Source organism: Carassius auratus, chromosome 43 (assembly GCF_003368295.1).
Source record: "Carassius auratus strain Wakin chromosome 43, ASM336829v1, whole genome shotgun sequence".
Taxonomy (NCBI): Eukaryota; Metazoa; Chordata; class Actinopteri; order Cypriniformes; family Cyprinidae; genus Carassius; species Carassius auratus.
Window position 1 is genome coordinate 1,993,154 of NC_039285.1, and position 19,278 is coordinate 2,012,431.

Consider the following 19,278-nt stretch of genomic DNA (forward strand, 5'->3'; position numbering starts at 1 on the left):
CTGACGGAGTCTCTCGCACCTCGCTGAAAGTTACAGCGATCATGCAGTTGGAGGATAAATGATTAATGGTGTTCGGAGGGAAAGAAGAACGTCTTCCGTCGCAGAGAACCAGAGAATGACTGACAGCAGGATGAAGAGAGACGCCCGGGAATATAAACCCTCACCTCACTGTCCTTAACAGAGTTTAGCAGGGAAACTCATTACTGCTATAAACTTTAAACTTAAACTTTAAAGTTTATGCCACTGCGAAATTACTAGAAACAAACTGCAGTAACAAGTATTAGTCATGAACCATAACCATTACAACAGACAGAAAGGATATTACTGTAGTATAATGATATTTTACACTGTATACATTTTACATTTTGTGTCTAGAGGCATAAAATCAAAAATAGGCCTATAGCATGATCATTTTATTCTTAATGGTTGCACAAAAAAGTCTTGCCTAGATTTTCTGCCATTGTGTATTGGCTCTATGACAAACTGCCTCTGATCCTCTACTGTAAGTTGCTTCGGACAAAAGCGTCTCCTAATGCATTAATGCAAATGTTAAAACACACTCATCTGCTACACATCAGAAATTAAGTGTTTTGTTATTTGCAATGTTGTCTAAATGTTTGAATGGCCGGATTCGTTATTAACATCAGTGAACATTTAAACCATTGAGCCACTAATAAATGCGAGCGTCTGGCGCCATCTGCTGGAAAAAAGCGAACACTACACTCTCACACTAGAGCTACATTACATCACACAAACTACTCTGATCTTACTATCATAATAAATACATATACACATTGCTAATTATTTTAAAAACATTTTTTTGCATAATTTAAAAAATACAAAATACTATAACAAAAACAATTATGACGGCTGCTGCCTTCTTGTGGCCAATGAATACACATACATATTAGATTCTTATGAGGGATATTAATATGTGAACAGAAAAACAGCAAAAGACCAGCAAATAGGATTTTATTTATGTACTTCTTCATGTTTGAGATAACTGTATATATATATATATATATATATATATATATATATATATATATATATATATATATATATATATATATATATATATATATATATAATCATAAATCATTGCATGAGAAGAGATGACTGAATTTGATCCGGGGATGCACTGACTGATGTGCACCGCTAGATGTCAGCAGTGAATCTCATCTACAGTCATGCATCAAAACTAGTTCAGAAGATTTAAGTGTACAGGTGGTCAATGTGAAAATCATTTCTGCAGTAAAAAAACAAAAAATGCACAAGAAAATAGTGTTTCGTTTAAAAAAGTGAACATTTTCTTAATTGTTAATATTTCTTTTATATTGATAGTTGAGTTTTAAAAAGAAGGTTTGAATGTCTTGCATTGAATGCATGTTTGACAGGAAACGCTCAATTTGATAATGAGGTCATATAATTTATTAATTATATGCAATTAATAAACAAAAGTTTATTAATTGCATATAAATTCTAATGTATTACACAGTTTTAACAAAAACTAATAAACTTAATGTGATGCTTGTTTGTCAGTGTTAACATAAACCAGGTCGGATTTCTGCACTCAAAAAAACATCATGGCATGGTTTACTATTACCAATTTAATTATTTTTGATTTTAATATTTTGAAATTAGATTTTTTTCAAATCGCATTGATTTGTTCATTAAGGAAACAATAACTATTATTAAGTTTAAAAGCATAAATATAGCTAGCTGTTAAATATGGGCAAGCAATATTCAGTTAAATAAAATATATGCATAATGTATAACAAATGTATAACAAATACACTGGTTATTGAGTATTTAGTATTTACGAGTACGATAGACAGACATGCATCAGTTTAAGTTTATTCGTTCATGTTAAACCTGTGTCATCCAGATGGATGGAAATTTTATGTGTGGATTCAAATACATTAATCTTAATTTTAAACATTTATGCATCATTTGATGTATTTCGATCAGTGTTTGTGTCTCATGGAATCTGTTTTAAAAGTCAAAAGTTTCGCAGAAGTGCTTTCTGCTCACTGCATATGAATCAAATCATAATACGTGCCCAGTGTGATTAACTATTAATTTCGCAGAAGTTCCTTGCATCTGTGAACAGGTTATTATTAACATATCAAATTACCTGGGGTTTATTGATCACAATATGAATATCATCACTCGTTTCCACTGCTGTGTCTTTAGACTTCACAGAATTCAACTTTTAAGTAAGTAATAAAAGTCACAGTCTCTCTGTGTTTACTGTGAAGAGGATTTGATTATGTGTGATTAATTTTTCATTTGTAGAGGAATGTGTTCAATATCTCAGCAGATATTTTTCAGTTATATCAGCGACACAGAACATACAGACATATTGCCTTTGCAAAAACAAAAAGATAAAAGGTTTGTTGAGAAGCATCGGGTCTGAATTCAAAAAGCTTGATGTAATTTGAGTTTTCCAGCGAGAGGCTTAGGAAAAATGTGGTTCTCGAGTTTCAGAAATGTCATCTGTGTGTCAGATTTGTATTGTCATTACCTGTGGGGTCGTGACCCTGAATGTGGCCCCGCTGGTGGGTGTGGAGGGCCGCGGTGAGATGCTGTTCTGGGCCTGAGCTTGAGCCAGAGCCTGCTGAGGAACCATCACCAGCTGACCCATCTCCGTCCGGACCAGCACCATCCCTGAAACACACACCAGTCATTCACCTCTGACCTCGGAGAAAACCCAAATCCTCATCCATGCATGAAAAAAAATGACAATCAACGAAGCAAAACTGTGAATAACTCAAATTCTAAGTAATCTTTTGGTTTTGTTTTTATCTTGCATATGTGTGTCTGATGTCTTTATGTGAATGCATTTCCCCAAAAACAATAAATTCAAAATAGCATTTGGGTAAATGACATGAAATCATTTTAATAAGTTGAGAATGTGTATATCTTCCAACAACAAAAACAAATATATAGTAAAGCGTCACAAAAAGCATCCTGAAACATAAAAAGTTTCAGCTGAAGCTTTTCTGAAACCAAAATTTTAATTCAGATTTTAACTAATTATTATTCTTTGCATGTTTATGTTGGATGTCTTTATCTGTGTGGATTTCCATTAAAAGTAAATTAAAAATAGCATTGGATGACAAGAGGGCAGTTGTTGCTTGACTTGCAACCCGAAGGTTGCGGGTTCGAGTCTCATGACTTGCAGGGATTGTCGGTGGGGGGATGAATAACCATAATACCACGACTGAGGTGAGGCAACGAACGGTGTGTATACTTCGATGGGTTAAATGCAGAGCACAAATTAAAGTATGGGTCACCATACCTGGCCACACTTCACTTTCAACTTTCAAATACTTCTATTAAGCTTGTGTATTGCGACTTGCTGAACACTTTCTCATTTAAACCTCATTTGTTCAGTCTTCTGTTATATTATGCATGCAGATTTAACATTATTTGCAAGACTAAATGCAATACTGTAGTCATTTATCACACCACAGGACCATATAAAATAACTCAATAAATGAACTCAATAAAAAACCCATTCAAAGTCAACTCTCAAGCTGAAAAAATTAGAGAAAAATTGAATGAGAAAAGAAATATTTTACAATTTAATATTGCTAGAAATTCATGGATTCATGAGATATTCTTATTATTTAAAAAAAGATTATAATTGTTATTTTTATTTCATGTGTTTCCTGTTAGAATTATTTTAAGAATATTTTTAAGTTATTTTATGTGAAGAAAAATGTATTTTAAAAAATATATCCTGTAAAAAAGTCTTATAAAACAAAACCACTGACCCATTAAACCGAAGATCATCACAGTTAAACTCCTGATCTTAGTGTGAAATAATGATCAGTGATTTAGATAAAGTTCAGATTTCATTGGGTTATCAGCAACAGGTGAATCTGTCTATTAGTACTGAAAGAAAGGACAAATTAACTACTGATTCATGATTCATCATTCTTGATCATTAAAAAAATGATTTCTCTTGCTAGACTTGAAACGTTCATCTGTGAACAGTGTAAAAAAGTAACTTGTAAGATATCAAGTCACTTTTTGATCTGTTCTGCTCCTGACTCCAAACTGACTCAGTTTTGTGCGTCATCACCATCAACTCATCAGACAGCATCCAAATGACCAATGTAAAGTTCATCTACAGTTATCATTTAAACTCCAGATGTGTTTTAGGTTCAGATCTCTTTATGGTCACCTTTAGCAAAAACCACCTCAGTGTCGATGAAACAAATGTTACTGATGTTGCATTAAAGGCTCTTCAGATCAGTGTTTCTGGGGTTTTCTGAAGTATGAGAACATCAATGCTGCCGCTCCAGAACGCATCTGATCAACTCACAAATGCAATTTACATCAATATCATCTGGTGTGAGGTTTGTTCACAAATACTGGAAATGTGTACATAATTCATAGAGGAATAAAGTATCTGGAAATCTTTAAGTGTCACTATATTATATGCAAAATGTTACATAAAATATCGAAGCAAGCATATGTGTCTGAAACAAACTTCTCAAATTTTCAAGCAAAACAATTGAGAAAAAAAGTTTCAAATTTAGTCATTTCTGAGAAAAAAAAAAACTAAAAACACTTTGATGGTTTTTAAATCTTTCAAAAGTTCACCTTAAATTGGAACAACACTTTTTGGTCCATAACGGAACCAAAATGTTTAAGTCTTTATGTTCAGACACATTTGAAAAAAATTAATGCTTGTCTTGTGATGTCAGGGGGGAAAATTACGCCAAATGCTTCTGTTTAAATGCTTGAAAGTCTTAAAATATTATATAATAAAATATCATATGCAGACACAAATATAAATTGTGTCTGCATAGGAATTTCATTTGTATTTTTTAAAAGATCAATTAAAGCGGATAGTGAAGGAAGAACATCACATGTTAAAAAGCATAACAGTGTTACTGATGTGTTAACAGCTGACTGATGTGCAGAATAACACACAAGAAGAGTTTTCATGTGGGTCACGTGTTTAGCTCACTACATCACACCCAGACTTCCAGCTGTGTTCTTTCAGAGTTTGCATCACTTTACTGTTATTCTAGCATGTGGGAAAGAGTCGTGAGTACCTGGAGGGATGGTGAATCCGGGGGGCAGCTGTATTGTAGTTTGTTGCTGCGGTGGTCTGACAATCAGCTGCGGCGTTACGACCCTCTGCTGCGCTGGCGTCTGCGTCTGCGTCTGCGCAGGTCTGATGACCGGAGCCGCACTGACACTGACAGCGGGTTTGACGGGCGCTGCTGTGGCCGCGGTGGGAGGCGCAGAGGTCGCCGCGGGTTTCGCGTTGTTCGCGTCCGTGGGTGGTTTGCTGTGGTTGACCTGCGCGCCCGCCGCTCCGATCCGCGCGCCCTGCTGGACCAGCGCGGACACGGACGTGCCGTTTCCATTCTGCGCGATGCTGGCGATGATGTGACGCGGGAGTCGGTGCAGCGCGATGGTGGGCGTCCCGCGGTCCAGCGTGATCGCCTGCGGGTTACTGGACACGGTAAAAGTCGCGCTGCCCGGGCTGGAGGTGCTGGGTGATGCTGATGCTGCGTCGCCTCCGTTGCCGTTGAGACTGTGGGATGCTGCGGAGCGCAGCGCGCGCGTATTCCCCGGGTGCTTCTTGCGGGTGTCCCTCGGGCTCTCACCTTTGTTGCCCGGTGCAGGAGCATCGGATGCTGCTGCTGCTGCTGCTGCTGCTGCTGTAGTGATGATGATGATGCTGCCGTGCGACTTCAGAGGGCTCTCCTTCTCCAAGGCTTTGGAATGCTTATCCGTGCTGGCGTCTTTCGGGTCGGAATCCGGGTTGCGCGCAGCTTTCCGTGCGTTCTGCTGCTGCTGTGCTTGTTGTTGTGGTTCTGATGGAGAGTCTACAGGAGCAGGCAGCTGCGCTGTTCCTCCTGCCTGCTGCTGCTTCGCGCTGCCCGGGCGCGCGTTCTCGGGCTGCGCGGCGGGCGGCTCGCCCTGGCCCCCCAGCTGAGACTCCAGCGAGCCCACCAGATCACTCACGGCTTTCTCGTCCACCTCGGAGAAGAGCATGTCTTCCAGAGGGTCGGAGGCGCCCGCCATGTTCGCTCTGTGTGTGATGGGCTGTCTGCTGGTGCGCGTCCACGAGCGCGAGTGCGCAGTCGTGTTACTATGGCATTGTGGGAATGGATGTGACGTCAGAGGGCCAAAACCAAACAGTTGTCGCCCGTTACAACTCAAGATACTACACGAGTTGAGATAGATAGATAGATAGATAGATAGATAGATAGATAGATAGATAGATAGATAGATAGATAGATAGATAGATAGATAGATAGATAGATAGATAGATAGATAGATATTGCAATGTTTTAGAAACGTTTTATTAGTTTTGTGAATGTAAAGGGAACGTTCCATTTTAGAATTTGGCAAAAGTTGTGGGAATGTTACTTTTGAATGTTCTCTGAACGTTCTGAAACAAGTAACATTAACAAAAATGTAGCAAGAGAAACAGAATTTAAAGATAAACGATGCAGACATTTCAAAGATTAGCATATATAAGAAACTCAATTATGGTGGATAGGTTTATGATATCGAGCTTCTGATATCAAATCTTGTAAATTCAATACTTGGATAGACTTTAAACCGTGTTATGTGTAGTTATTGCTCTGATGTTTCAGTGTACAGTGTCCTTCAATTATGTTGTTGGTTAGCATAGTAATTGTGCATCAACAAATTCCTCAGCTCTCCTCGTTGGCTATAACTGAGATCATATAGTTTATTCTGAACAGACATTGCCGTTTCACAGGCTTTAACTATTGCAGGAGCTGTCGATTGGGCGGGATTATTGTTTTCACTTTTATATTATAATATAATGTGCAGATGCACGTGTGCATGGGGATATAGAATACTCCTTTTATAGCCATTTACGTAAAAACTTCTAATTATTTACTTCCCAATCGAAATACGCATTTTACATAATTCCCAAAACGTACTGAAATCTCGCGATACCTCCGTGAGGGAGCGTCGGGGACGCGTTTCCCAGCATGCATCTCGGTTCAGTTTCGGAGGAAAATGAATTCGGCCATGTCGTGTTAAACCTCAAGCTGAAACAAAACGATATCGAATTAGCGAAAAGCAGCTTTAAGTCCGATAAAACCGCACGCGCAGAAGATCAAAGGAGTCGAGCAGCCGCGCACGAGTGACTTCGAGCCGAAAGATGAGCGGAGGGACGCCTTACATCGGCAGCAAGATCAGTCTGATCTCAAAGGCCGAGATCCGATATGAAGGAGTCTTATACACGATCGACACCGAGAACAGCACTGTGGCTCTGGCTAAAGGTACGAAGAATAAACACACGCATATACTCACAATTACACTAGATATATATATATATATATATATATATATATATATATATATATATATATATATATATATATATATATATATATATATATATATATATATATATACACCTACATGAGAGATTTACACACAAATCAGATATGGGCTTATTAACTGTTAGAGCTGGCCTAATGTAATCAGATACACAGTAAATATACTTGGAGCACTGGTGAGCAGAATATCTAATTTTGCAAGTTGTGTGGGTGTTAAGGTTTTCCCCTCTTGGTTTTGTTTTCTAGTGAAGTCCTTTGGCACTGAGGACCGTCCCACGGACAGACCGATCCCTCCTCGAGAGGATGTCTTTGAGTACATCATATTCAGAGGAAGTGACATCAAAGACCTGACGGTGTGCGAGCCGCCCAAGCCCACCTGCAACCTTCCTCAGGATCCCGCCATCGTGCAGGTGAGCGTCACGCGTTCAGGTGTATCTGCAGAACAGAAGACAGAGGGATTATTGACCTGTTTTGTTCTTGTGTTTGTGTGTAGTCTTCTCTGGCTTCCAGCGCTGGCCCCACGGCTCCTTCATTCCAGTCGTACGCCCCGTTCAGTCGGGCCCCGTACACCCAGTTTAGCTCCAGTCCGATGGTCCCGCAGCCGTTAGGAGCGGCGGTCACTGCTGGTGAGTTCACACTAACTCTTGTAGACAGTGTTTAGAAGAAAGATAGATTGTTTGAATCTATGCCAAATAACACATTGAAATGTTTTAAGGCAAGACTCTACCGGCAAAACCATGCACATGTCAATTTCAGTTCCAGTTTTTTTTTGAATAATTGAGGAGGGAAAAAAAACAAGTAAATGTTTCCTTTTATTTTCGTCTGCTGGATTTCAATCAGAGTTCATATCTTTGAAGGCTATTCTCTCGAAACCAGTTTTTCTGCTCTTACATACAGCAGCCGTCACAGTTTTATTCCTTTCTATCCTCCTTTCACAACGCACAAGCTGGGAATGTGAAGAATAACACTCATAGTAAACCTTAAAAATGTTTGCACTACAAACCATAGTGTTTGTAATTGAGATAATACATTAAAATAATATGGTAAGACATACATTTTTAATAACAAGCTGGAAGCCAGTCCCATTTTTTATGGCAAGAAAAGGATGGATATTAGTATGGTCTAGTATCTATTGGTTTCACCTGTGGTGTCTTGCCTTGTCATTAAATTGTAAACTTCCTTATGACATGGCATAAGAAACAGTGCAAGTTAAGATAATGCCTGGCCTTTAGATATATGACAGGATAGATTGACAATATGTTCAATAAAATATACAATATAAGTGCCTATTTGCATAAAGTTTGTTTTGAAACGTTTTATATTGCACACACATAATATGTGCCAATAACCAGAGAAAACAAAGTCGATTTATTACCGTTTCAAAACCGATGTGTTCAACTTTATTATCAGTCTAGATTTTGTCAGTACAGTAACACTTACCTGGAGAGGACTTTTCTTAAACTTTAAAGAAATATTGACAAAGGCAAACAGTCTGAGTGAGCATTGGTTAAACAAGTGGCTCTTATGTGAGCTTCATATGAGGCGTTTCTCTCCGAGTGTGTGATGTGTTAAAGCTCACACTTAAAGTTGTGCACTTCCTCCCCTCACAGGAAGCAGCTCAGGTCCTGCGTTCGGTAGCGAGGCGAGCACTAACGCCCCTCTGTCCCAAAGCTCTGCTCTTCCCTCGCGCTCTCGCTCGCTGAGTGCTACCAAACCCGAAGGTAACCGGAGAACCCACGCTAACGTGTTACGAATGGCTTTAGTGTGTTCGTCTTTTGGTAGACGGCATGTGTCTTTGCTGCAACACAGTTTCGTGACTCAAGTGTCATTCTTCTCTGGTCTGTTTGTAAACTGCGTTCTGTGAAGACTACATGAAATCAAAATAATAATAGATGCTGGTCTTTTTGTGCATGATTCATCAGTGCGCATTTATTTGAAAGATATGTTTTTTCATATAAATGCATTGTAAATTATGCTCATTTAGTGTTGTCTTAAAGGAATAGTTCACGGAAAAAGGAACGTGCTGAAAAAGTACTCCAAGATGTAGATGAGTTTGTTTCTTCATCGGATTTGGAGAAATGTAGTATCGTGCTCACCAAATGATGCTCTGCAGTGAATGGGTGCCGTCAGAATGAGAGCTGATAAAAACATCACAAGTAATTCACACCACTCCAGTCCATCATTTCACATCTGGAGAAGTGAAAAGCTGAAGTTAAAGACACTTTCTTTCCTTTAAACCGTTCCTTCCAGCTAAAATGCGAGTCTTCTATCGAAAATACTGCTTTCTCTTCTGAATCAGGAGAGAAATCTCCACAAATCTTCAAGGTTAAGTCTTCAGCGTATTTGATATGCACTTTGTGTACGGAATCACGTTATTTACCGTTTTCTGTGACATCGTTGTCAATTGCTTTGGACTTTGGTGAACTTCATGCTTTTCTAATCTTATCTCAACTTTTTTTTCCCTTTTCGTTGCAATTAATTTGCATATTGTACATATAAATACAAGTTTATATTAATAATTGTGACCCCACAGTCCAAAATGTCTATCATTTAAACATGTTTACATCTATCAGTGTCTTTCTGGACTCGATGGATTTGTTTCTTACTTCTTGCAGAGGATCCACTGGTGAGCGAGTGATGTTAAATTTGATCAAATCTGTTCCCATGAGGAAACAAACTCACATTTTCAGCAAATTCTCATTAGTGAATGAACCATTTCTTAAGTTCAGATACAGAGCTGCACTGACATTTTCCATCTTCTAACTCTTGTCCACATTGTCATGTTGTTGTTTTTTGAGTCAGAATTGTGTCCTCTCGTTCAGGTCGTTCGAGCCCATCTCTGGAGCCTTTGAGGAAGACCCCGACCCTGGAGCATGCGGTCCAGACGGCCCCAGTCGCCCCGTCTGCGGCAGCATCCAGTACAGTGAATCAGAGGAGCTCAGGAGTGAGCCGACCCGCTTTCAACACCCAGAAATCTGCTGAAAACCAGGAACAAAAAGGTGAGAATCAGGGCATTGGAAAACGATAAGCATTAGAGTTTAATGTGCATGTATAGCTGAAGAAGAGTTTTTCACCTGCAGCTATTAATTGTGATATCTGTTGTTCAGCTACAGCGTCTGATGTTCAGAGGGTTCCTCGGCCAGAATCAGACTCAAACAGGCCTGATAACAAAGACCCAAACAAACGGCATTCTGGTGGTGAGCCGCTTTAAAACTCCTGTTCTGTGTTTGCATAAACATGATCATAAGCGTCATTTGTGATAACGGTTGTTTCTCTCTCTAGGTGGCGCTCCTCCAGTGAGAAAGGGGCGGGGCAGTGGTGGCGGAGGCGGCGGTCAACATGGGCGGGGCAGGTTTAATGGGCGTAGAGATGGACCAATGAAATTTGAGAAAGACTTTGACTTTGAGAGTGCCAATGCACAGTTCAATAAGGAAGAGATCGACCGCGAGTTCCAAAACAAACTCAAGATTAAAGGTGCGATGTGGGAAAACTGTTAATATGTTACATCAACACAAACCAAGAGTGCAGTGTTGAGTGCATTGTTAGGTTGCATTTTTAATGTCAGTATTTTAATGTCCCTCTGTGCTGCAGATGAGAAGAGTGAGAAACCGGAGAAGACTCTGAACGGGGAGGAGAAGACCGATTCAGGCGTGGAGACCCAGAACAGTGAGAGCAACGCTGATGAGGAGGATCCTCTGGGACCCAACTGTTACTACGACAAATCCAAGTCCTTCTTCGACAACATCTCGTGTGATGACTCCAGGTGAGAACATTTTTAGTAAGCGGTTCATTAGGGCTGGGTATCAGCGCAGAATTCATGATTCGATACCGATTCGTTTGGAAATAAAATGTGTATTTTTCTTAAGGAGTTCTCAAGTTATATTTAGCAAAGTAATAAAGTAATTTAGTAAATTGCATAAAAAGCAGTTTTTATACTAAAATTAGTTTTTTACTTTGTTAAATTTCTAGTGTTTGTTTTTGATTGGGAGGAACTAAAATACATGTTTGTAGTGTTTGTAATGTCTGTAAACACTTAATCAATATAATATAGTACATATAATAGGAAAAGTCTTCTCTCTAGAGATTTTTGTTTGTTTGTTTCTGTCTCGTTGACTAACAAGCTATGGTCACTGAATGGTCATATTATTGATGTCTATAGACAAATGAAAAGAGTACCAAAACAAATTTTAGTGACAATTGACCATTTTAAAGCTATGACTTTGTTTTTTTATCAGAAGTAACAATATACAGTTTATTCACACTTCAACTGAAAACAGAAATAGCATATTAGTCCAGTTTTCTGTAAATAAAAAAAGTTAGCATCATATCTTGTCTGAGCTGGTTCAAACAGGGTGTAAATGCTTTTGAGTGATAGTAATTTGTTGTTATTGTAACTGTGAATGAATCATCGTACGCTCTTCTGTCTTTTCTAGAAAGGAGAAATCTGGAGGTGCTTTTGGAAGGTGCAGTCTTTTACATACATGTATAAATGTTTTGAATGTGTTTATGAAGCTACGCTTGTGAATTCAGGGCAGTCAGAGAAATTCAGATGGTGTTGCACCGGATTATTATTTGAGATGGAAATGATTCTTTGTGAGTGGGATCTCTTAAAAAAAAAAGTTATTACAAACAGTTTTAAATATTTAAGTTAATTGGTCAGAAAGTGTTGAAAAACCTGATCAAATAATATATATTATATAATAATATAAAATATATATATTTTAGCACTCACTATTCTAATCTTTTTGTATTCTATTTTCTTTTCATTTATTATACAACTATAAAAGAAAAAACCTTTAACACTAGCTTGCTCTATTCTTTTTCTATTCTGTTTTCTTTTTATTTATTATATTATTTAAAAGCCCTAGCTTTTAGTTATTACAAACAATTACAAATATTAAAGTTAATTGGTCAAAGTGTTGATTAAATAATATAACTGAAGCAACAGAAATGCAGCTTTGTGTTTTCAGGTTGCATTTAGACGATTAGGTCTAGTTTTATCACACAGTCACAGAATGAAACCTTTCGCTACAAATGTATCCATGGCATCTTATAAAGCAGCTGTTTTTTTATATCAGGATCTAAATCTAGCTCACTCCGAGATGAATGTCACGTAAACATGTTGCAGATTAGACAGGCATCCTGCCAAAGGTGGATTTCAGGGATTGCATCTTACACAACAGCAGAAGTGAATGACACACTGTTGAATTGCTTTTGATGTATTTTTGGTTCTCAGGGAGCGGAGGCAGACCTGGGCTGAGGAGAGGAGGATGAACGCCGAGACGTTCGGGATTCCGCTGCGTTACAATCGTGGACGTGGTGGTTTCCGCGGGAGAGGCGGCGGCGGCATGGGCTTCCGCGGGGGCCGCGGGCGAGCGGCTAGCAGGGGTTCGTTCATGCCCTCCCGCGGCGGAGGATTCAGAGGCGGGTTTAGAGGCGGCAGAGGAGGGCGAGAGTTCTCTGACTTTGAGTACAGGGTTAGCACTTCCTCTCTTCCCACAGTAATGGACCCTTGTCACATGTTTCTCATGCATTCCCATTTGCTCCAATAGCAAAAATCCACAATAGCTTTTTTTATGACTTCTCAAATGAGGTTGAGAAAATTTAGTCAGAAGAGAGCTGTTAGAAACTCTCATGCAGCAGCATTAACTAGCTTTCAGTCATTTAAAGACAATATAATACCAAGTTTAGTGTTATATAATTGAAGATTATTTATAAATAACTTTTTTTTAAGTTTCCTGATGGAAAAGCATTGTCACAATCTGTGTAAAAGGTCCATCTCAAATATTAGGGATCTGTAATGTGTTGTGTAAAACTATTTCAAAATCTTTCCTGGGCAACACTTTAGAATAGGGAACACACATTCACTATTAGCTAAGAGTTATCCCTGCTTATTAAGTTATTAGTTAGTGAGATAGTTGTTCAGTTAAGGTGTTGAGTAGAGATCTAAAATTTGGTTATGCTAATAATATGCATGCTAATAAGCAACTAACGAGAATGGATCGTTAAATTAGGTGTTACCCATTTTTGGTCATGCAAATACAATTAGTCAAGAAAGCATACACTGTTTTATTTTGCCAAGGCAACATTTCTCATGTTTGAAAAATAACTAAAATTAAATTAAAGCTACCGGTATTTAAACATGAAAAATGTAATGTTTACATATGTATATTAATGTTTACATATGTATATAAAGGCTCATAAAATTGCAAAAACTTTTAATAAAGATAAAACCTTATTAAATATTATAATAGTATATAGAAAATACTGAAATAACACTGGTTGTTGTGACTGTATCATTTTCAGCCAATTAGAGGTTTGGCATTTCATCTTATTTGTCTGATATTGGAATATTGGAGTTTTTTTACCCCCAAATTAAACACGTTCTACTCTAATGAAATAAGAGTAGAATTATTTAAATCTCTAAATTTAAATGTCTTTCTAACGTTCGTCTCTTCTTGTCCGTGTCTGTGTGTTTGACATTTGTTTCAGAAGGAGAATAAAGTGGCAGCGTAGTCCCATCTGAAGACCAGATCCTCCCAACAGCCAAGAATCTCCGATCATCACGTCTAGATTAACGCTTTGGTTTCGACTCCTGACTAACGGGAACTGCCTCTCTCTGTTTAACACCAGCGCAGGCCTCGCCTGCCTTCAGCTGGACACACAGCTTTGAGTTCATTTCCTCCTTTCTTCCTTTTCTAGAAAAAGAAATAAAAACATTTGCTGGTTTTTGGAAACGTTCGATCCGCATTCGATACATTCAGAAGGGAGAATGTGTGCACAAGATGCCGTCAAACTTCCGTGGAAAGATGATGATGATGATTATTACTATCTAGTATTTTCGCATCAACTTTTAGTTCTTTTCGTAATATAGAGAGGAAGGTATGTGATAATATTCAGTGATGTGTACAGAACCCAGCTGATACTGTGAGCGCTCCTCAGTCATAGCTTTATTATGCCATGCGGGTTTTTTTTGGATCTGTTCTCTAATGTCTTTTGAAGCACCAAAACCCAGTCTAGAGGCTGCAGGGTTTCATTCTCATAAAACATTGGTGCTTTTGCTTCATTTAGTAGTTTGACATGGTTTGTAGTACTAGTACATTTTTAGTTTTAATTAATTAGTTTATTTCAGCCCCCAACAGCGCTTTTTTTTTTTTGTTGGTTGAATAGTCTGGTCAAGCCTGGTTTACGATTGAATGTACTGATGAATTTAACTTTTGTTTTTGTGCTGAAGTCCTCCTCTCTCTGCCACTCAAAACAGAAAGTTTGTTTCACCTTGCTGTTCTTCTCTTTAAAATGCATTTTGATATCTGAGTGCCACTTATTCTTGCCTTTTGATGTCAATTATGTAAATTTAACTAAGAGGGCTTTTTGATATAAACTCAACACAAACTCTGAACGATGACCATGCCAAGAAAGATCCCGAAACCCTTTAAAAACCAGATTGGATGTCGAAATTGTGTTCATGTGCACTTTAAAGACAAACGACGCCTGTGTAGGGTCACACGTGATGTGCGGCGGTCTATATTTGATGTCATAAAGCTCATATACCAGAAAGTGATTTGGTTGAATTGTGCAAGAAGGTTTCTCACAATGTGCAGTATTTCAGTATAGATTCGAGAGGACGGATGCATCGTGTAGCTCTGTAAAAACATTCGACGTCACATTTGAGGCTCAGTGTAAACGGGAGGCGAGTTTCACCCGAATTAAGTGTCCATAATGCTTCAATGAACCCCTCTATTGTGAATAGTTCTGTTTCCTGTTTGATCCACTTGTATGTTGTTGTATGTGAAGTTCGATCCCGTCTCTCCCCTTTGAATGACACGGAAGCACTAGTTCCTGCACTGTTGGATGGGAGTTCATTACTTTTCTGTGTGCTTCATATTTTTAATTTGTGTTTCAGAGATCCAAAGACTGAATTACGGATGACATTTGGAGGAGAATTGCTCTTTCTCAGCGGGTTTATTTTTATCACTGTTTCTTAGATTTGGCATAAACTAAGCCACCCCCTTTAAAAGCACTACTAATTGCAACACGCAGGCAGCTAGTGAAACACAGTCTGACCGATCACTCAGAACAGGGCATGATGGGAAACCTCTAAACGAGTGGCTTAATTTGGACTGGAGTGAGATCACGCCTGATGCCGAATGAAGTCGAAGCGGACCTTGTGTGAGATGTTAAACTGGACAGATGTGCAGAATGTGTCGTGTATTACAGGGTTGATGTGATTTTTTTTTTTTTTTTTTTTTTCAGAACTCTGGAGGAATTTGATTGGCAAGTTTTTGTTTAGTTTTTCTGAATTGGAGCAGTTGTACATGGTGTGCTCTTAGAGGGCTTCAAACAGGTTTTTATTCAACAAGAGAAATAAATAGTTGTTCAATATCTTCTGTGTGTGTGTGTGCTTGTTTATCATCAATAAACATGTATGCAAACAGAAAGAATTAATTAGTAGCATGTGCCAACAATCCAAGTAAAAAATTAAAGGTTAACACTTTACAATAAGGTCTCATTTCTTACCACAGTTAATCTAATTAATAACATATATTCGTTTTGAGTGTTACAGGATAATGAAAATAGACAAACATTTTATCTTTCACATAAAAGCTTCAACTTTTTACTTTGAGAATTAAAAATATTTAATTTATTGGTTGTCTTATAACTTTGTCATAGTATAAAAAAGTTCACGGTGCATTCGATTTAACACAACTTTTGACTTTGAAAATAACATTAATAACGCTATAGATGTGTTGTTCATGTTATCCAATCCAGTATAAAGAGTCAAGTGTTTTAAATGTAATTTATAGGATTTTTTTAATACTATTGGGAATATTAAGAAAATACATTCTTGATTCTGTAAAAAAAATGAGAAAAGTCATGCAACGAGAAAACTAAAATGTTAATATTCGTTCTATACTCAAAACATGACAGTGAAAAGCAAAAATATCACAACAGTTTTATTATTATTATTAAAGAAAACCTATGAATGTCACTATAATAAATTAATTAACAACAATTAATTTCCTCATTCTAGAAATTTCAAAACAGTTGCAGAGTGGCCAGATTAAAATATATGTGTAATTTATATTTATACATTAAAAAATGAATAAATATAATTTAATTATATAAATTATAATTATTTTAATAATTTCTTGTTTGCATTTTCAGCCACAAATTTAATTAATTTTGTTAGATTATTTCAATATAAATGAATTTGAATTTTTTTATATTTAAATTACATAAAATAATGTAAATCAACATAAAATTTTATAATTATAGTTCTCTTAAATTATTTTATAATAGCAATTTAAATATATAAATTAAATGTCCTGTTTCAAAAGCAGATACTGAGGGGTTAGGTTAAGAAATATACATGTCTAGATCTTAACATTTTAATTCTGTTCTTTTAAACATCTGTAATATTTCTGATAGGTTCTAAGCTGTGGTTGCTGATTGAGAAACACAGTTCTGTGTAATACATAACTCCTATTATGTTTTGGATTTCATATCGCCATATTGACTGGAAAAGGCGTCAGTGCTGAAGTGGCCTGCAGGCGTCAGTAATGAAGCGCGTCAGTAAAGCCTTCGTTCAGCAGAAGAAACGCGTCGATCTGACTCGACGGAGACGGTTTGTTTACCACCCAATAAAATGCTGGAATTCATCGATTTGTTCTTCTTGGTTCGGATCTCTGAAGCCGTTTCTCTCATCTAACGCTACACAAGATAGGAGCGTCGGTGCTGAGAACTCGGAGTCTGTAAAATGTCTGTTGTTTTTGTTCCCAAACGGCAGCGCGGAAAAGAGCAAATTAACCAGGAGACAATTCAAAGAGTGAGTGGACGTTTCACTCCTTAATACGGTCACGGGCGCGCGCACAGTTCGGTTATTTACGAGAGAAAAATATCAGCATTCTATAACCAATCTCTCAGCTTCACGTTTCCGGGACTGACGGAAGCGCAACGGACGACTAGTTCCGTCACTCAGCGCGGTGTGTGGCGTGTTTTCAGTAACTTACAGAGACGTCTTCTGAAAGTTTTCAACGTCTTCAACTAGAACCGCTCCCTTCGATTCGCAGATATAGGGATTAAACCGGTGTACGTTGAGATTTGAAAAATTAATTCGCGCCACTTCTGTCTGCTGCAGTGTGAACGCGAAAGTTCCAGAGTCGCGCCTGTTTGTAAATACGCGAACGATTGAAATGATCGATTTAAAAATAAATTGTGTATACTTAGAATATAATCATTGTTTAAAGAGTCAAATCACAAACTCAACATTAAGTATATAATCTTTATTCTTTTCAATAAGTTGTTCTATAAAAAACGTGCAAATATACAAGTTAAATTATTGCAAAAAGAAAATGTGTTAAACATAAAAGGAAAATATAAAATCTAAACAAGGGAATGGAAGATAAAATCATAAACTTAGTCTTGATTTATAGAGTTTAAGAGGTTTCACAGTGTGGCCAATTCCAACAATAAAGACTTCAAATCTAATTAGTGTTGAGAATTTTGTTATCGTAAATTTTAAACGAAAATAAATTACGTTTGATAATAACTTTTAGTTATTGTTCCATAATGTATATCTTTTAAGTGAGTGTTAATAATGTCATTATTGTGACCTACCACACACTCATTAACATATCCATACTTATTCAGCAAATTAAAGACAAATAGCCTTAAGTCACTTATGAGATATAAAAATGTTAAAGCCACAGTTGTAGAAACAGCCAGTGGAAGAGGCTTTGAAATAATCATGAAGAACTCAAGTATATCTCTGGTGCAAAAAAATAAAAATACAATCTTGACCTACAAAATTAGAATCAACATTTGAAGTGTTGAAGTAAAAGTGACTAGCATACTAACTAACTGGTGTTGTGTTTTCCAGCTGCTGGATGAGAACGATCAGCTGGTGCGATGCATCACCGAGTATCTGCAGAAAGGCCGCGCTACAGAGTGTGTGCAGTGCGTGAGTTTCATCCATCTGTTCTCTTCAGATGCTTTAGTGCATTAATAAAAGCTTGTGCTCAATCGTCTCCACAGATACCAGCAGATTCTGCACCGCAACATTGTGTATTTGGGAACCATAGCTGACGCCAGCACAGAGATCCTGCCGGAGACGCAGACCTCAGACGACACCGCCAATTAGATTTGCTGATAGAAGGAGTATCACATATGTTTCAATAAATGTGAGTGTACAGGTGTACATTCATATGAGTTAATATAGAATGAAGTCATTTCTGTGTCAAGTGTTGCACCAAACATAATTGGAAAAAAAAAATTCCCTTTGATTACAACTGTAGTTATTGCAATTAAAATTGTGTTTTGTTTAACCATAGAATCTCATCGGCTGAGAGAAAAGACACTCCGGATGTCCGTTGGGGAACATTGTTTTTCTGCAAATAATTTCATGTTTTTACTTCAATGCTTTGTATAATACATGCATTACAATAAACACTTGTACTTTAACATTTAGTCTGAATTTGATGATGCTTTCAGTCATTCATAAAGCGTATTTTCAGCTCCTTTTAACATTTTACCATGTTTAAAATCCATTCTGCAGTAAATTCTAATCCAATTCCATCTGCCTCTACATATTTATGCATTTAGCAGACGCTTTTATCCAAAGCGACTTAAAGTGCATTCAGGATATAATTTTTTTTTTTTTTTATACCAGACATATACAGGTGCTTCTCAAATTAGAATGTCATGAAAAGTTTATTTCAGTAATTCAACTCAAAATGTGAAACTTGTTTATTAAATAAATTCAATGCACACAGACTGAAGTCTATGGTTCCTTTAATTGTGATGATTTTGGCTCACATTTAACAAAAAAAAACACCAATTCATGATCTCAACAAATTAGAATACTAAATAAAACCAATAAAAAAATAAAACATTTAGTGAGTTGTTGGCCTTCGAGAAATTGTTA

The 19,278-nt window shown here is 37.4% G+C and overlaps 3 protein-coding genes across 12 annotated transcripts in view; 2 read left to right on the forward strand and 1 right to left on the reverse strand.

Moving 5' to 3' along the window:
* Positions 1–6,843, reverse strand: part of LOC113061409 (transcription initiation factor TFIID subunit 4-like) — a 69,937-nt gene extending 63,094 nt beyond the window's left edge. For all 4 annotated transcript variants that reach the window (XM_026230486.1, XM_026230485.1, XM_026230484.1 and 1 more), the window contains exons 1-2: positions 5,076–6,843; positions 2,528–2,670 (exon numbers count right to left, since the gene is read on the reverse strand). In XM_026230486.1, the coding sequence (XP_026086271.1) occupies positions 2,528–2,670; positions 5,076–6,510 (1,578 nt within the window). In that variant the 5' untranslated portion in view covers positions 6,511–6,843. The remainder of the gene's footprint in view (positions 1–2,527; positions 2,671–5,075) is intronic.
* Positions 6,844–7,016: 173 nt separating this feature from the next.
* Positions 7,017–15,737, forward strand: lsm14ab (LSM14A mRNA processing body assembly factor b). 5 transcript variants are annotated; one of them, XM_026230489.1, is made up of 11 exons: positions 7,017–7,295; positions 7,602–7,765; positions 7,849–7,981; positions 8,966–9,076; positions 10,178–10,354; positions 10,463–10,552; positions 10,638–10,829; positions 10,947–11,118; positions 11,789–11,818; positions 12,592–12,832; positions 13,851–15,737. In XM_026230489.1, the coding sequence occupies exons 1-11, from the start codon at positions 7,175–7,177 to the stop codon at positions 13,869–13,871; spliced, it is 1,452 nt and encodes a 483-aa protein (XP_026086274.1). In that variant the 5' UTR covers positions 7,017–7,174; the 3' UTR covers positions 13,872–15,737. The 5 variants fall into 5 exon arrangements, with proteins under 5 accessions (XP_026086274.1, XP_026086273.1, XP_026086276.1 ...); XM_026230488.1 differs by having other exon boundaries at positions 7,018–7,295; positions 13,848–15,737; XM_026230491.1 differs by having other exon boundaries at positions 7,018–7,295; positions 10,469–10,552; positions 13,848–15,737.
* Positions 15,738–16,880: 1,143 nt separating this feature from the next.
* ss18l2 (ss18, like 2) lies at positions 16,881–18,821 on the forward strand. 3 transcript variants are annotated; one of them, XM_026230495.1, is made up of 4 exons: positions 16,881–16,980; positions 18,235–18,315; positions 18,390–18,535; positions 18,686–18,821. In XM_026230495.1, the coding sequence occupies exons 1-3, from the start codon at positions 16,916–16,918 to the stop codon at positions 18,493–18,495; spliced, it is 252 nt and encodes an 83-aa protein (XP_026086280.1). In that variant the 5' UTR covers positions 16,881–16,915; the 3' UTR covers positions 18,496–18,535; positions 18,686–18,821. The 3 variants fall into 3 exon arrangements, with proteins under 3 accessions (XP_026086280.1, XP_026086281.1, XP_026086279.1); XM_026230496.1 differs by having other exon boundaries at positions 16,926–17,181; positions 18,235–18,302; XM_026230494.1 differs by having other exon boundaries at positions 16,932–17,181; positions 18,235–18,311.
* Positions 18,822–19,278: the final 457 nt, after the last annotated feature.

Coding starts and splice junctions, on each gene's coding strand:
- lsm14ab (XM_026230488.1), top strand. CDS start 7,175: ATGAGCGGAGGGACGCCTTACATCGGCAGCAAGATCAGTCTGATCTCA. Junction 10,830..10,946: donor AAACAAACTCAAGATTAAAG/GTGCGATGTGGG, acceptor TCTGTGCTGCAG/ATGAGAAGAGTGAGAAACCG. Junction 11,819..12,591: donor TCTGGAGGTGCTTTTGGAAG/GTGCAGTCTTTT, acceptor TTTGGTTCTCAG/GGAGCGGAGGCAGACCTGGG.
- ss18l2 (XM_026230495.1), top strand. CDS start 16,916: ATGAAGCGCGTCAGTAAAGCCTTCGTTCAGCAGAAGAAACGCGTCGAT. Junction 16,981..18,234: donor GATCTGACTCGACGGAGACG/GTTTGTTTACCA, acceptor TGTGTTTTCCAG/CTGCTGGATGAGAACGATCA. Junction 18,316..18,389: donor CTACAGAGTGTGTGCAGTGC/GTGAGTTTCATC, acceptor TCGTCTCCACAG/ATACCAGCAGATTCTGCACC.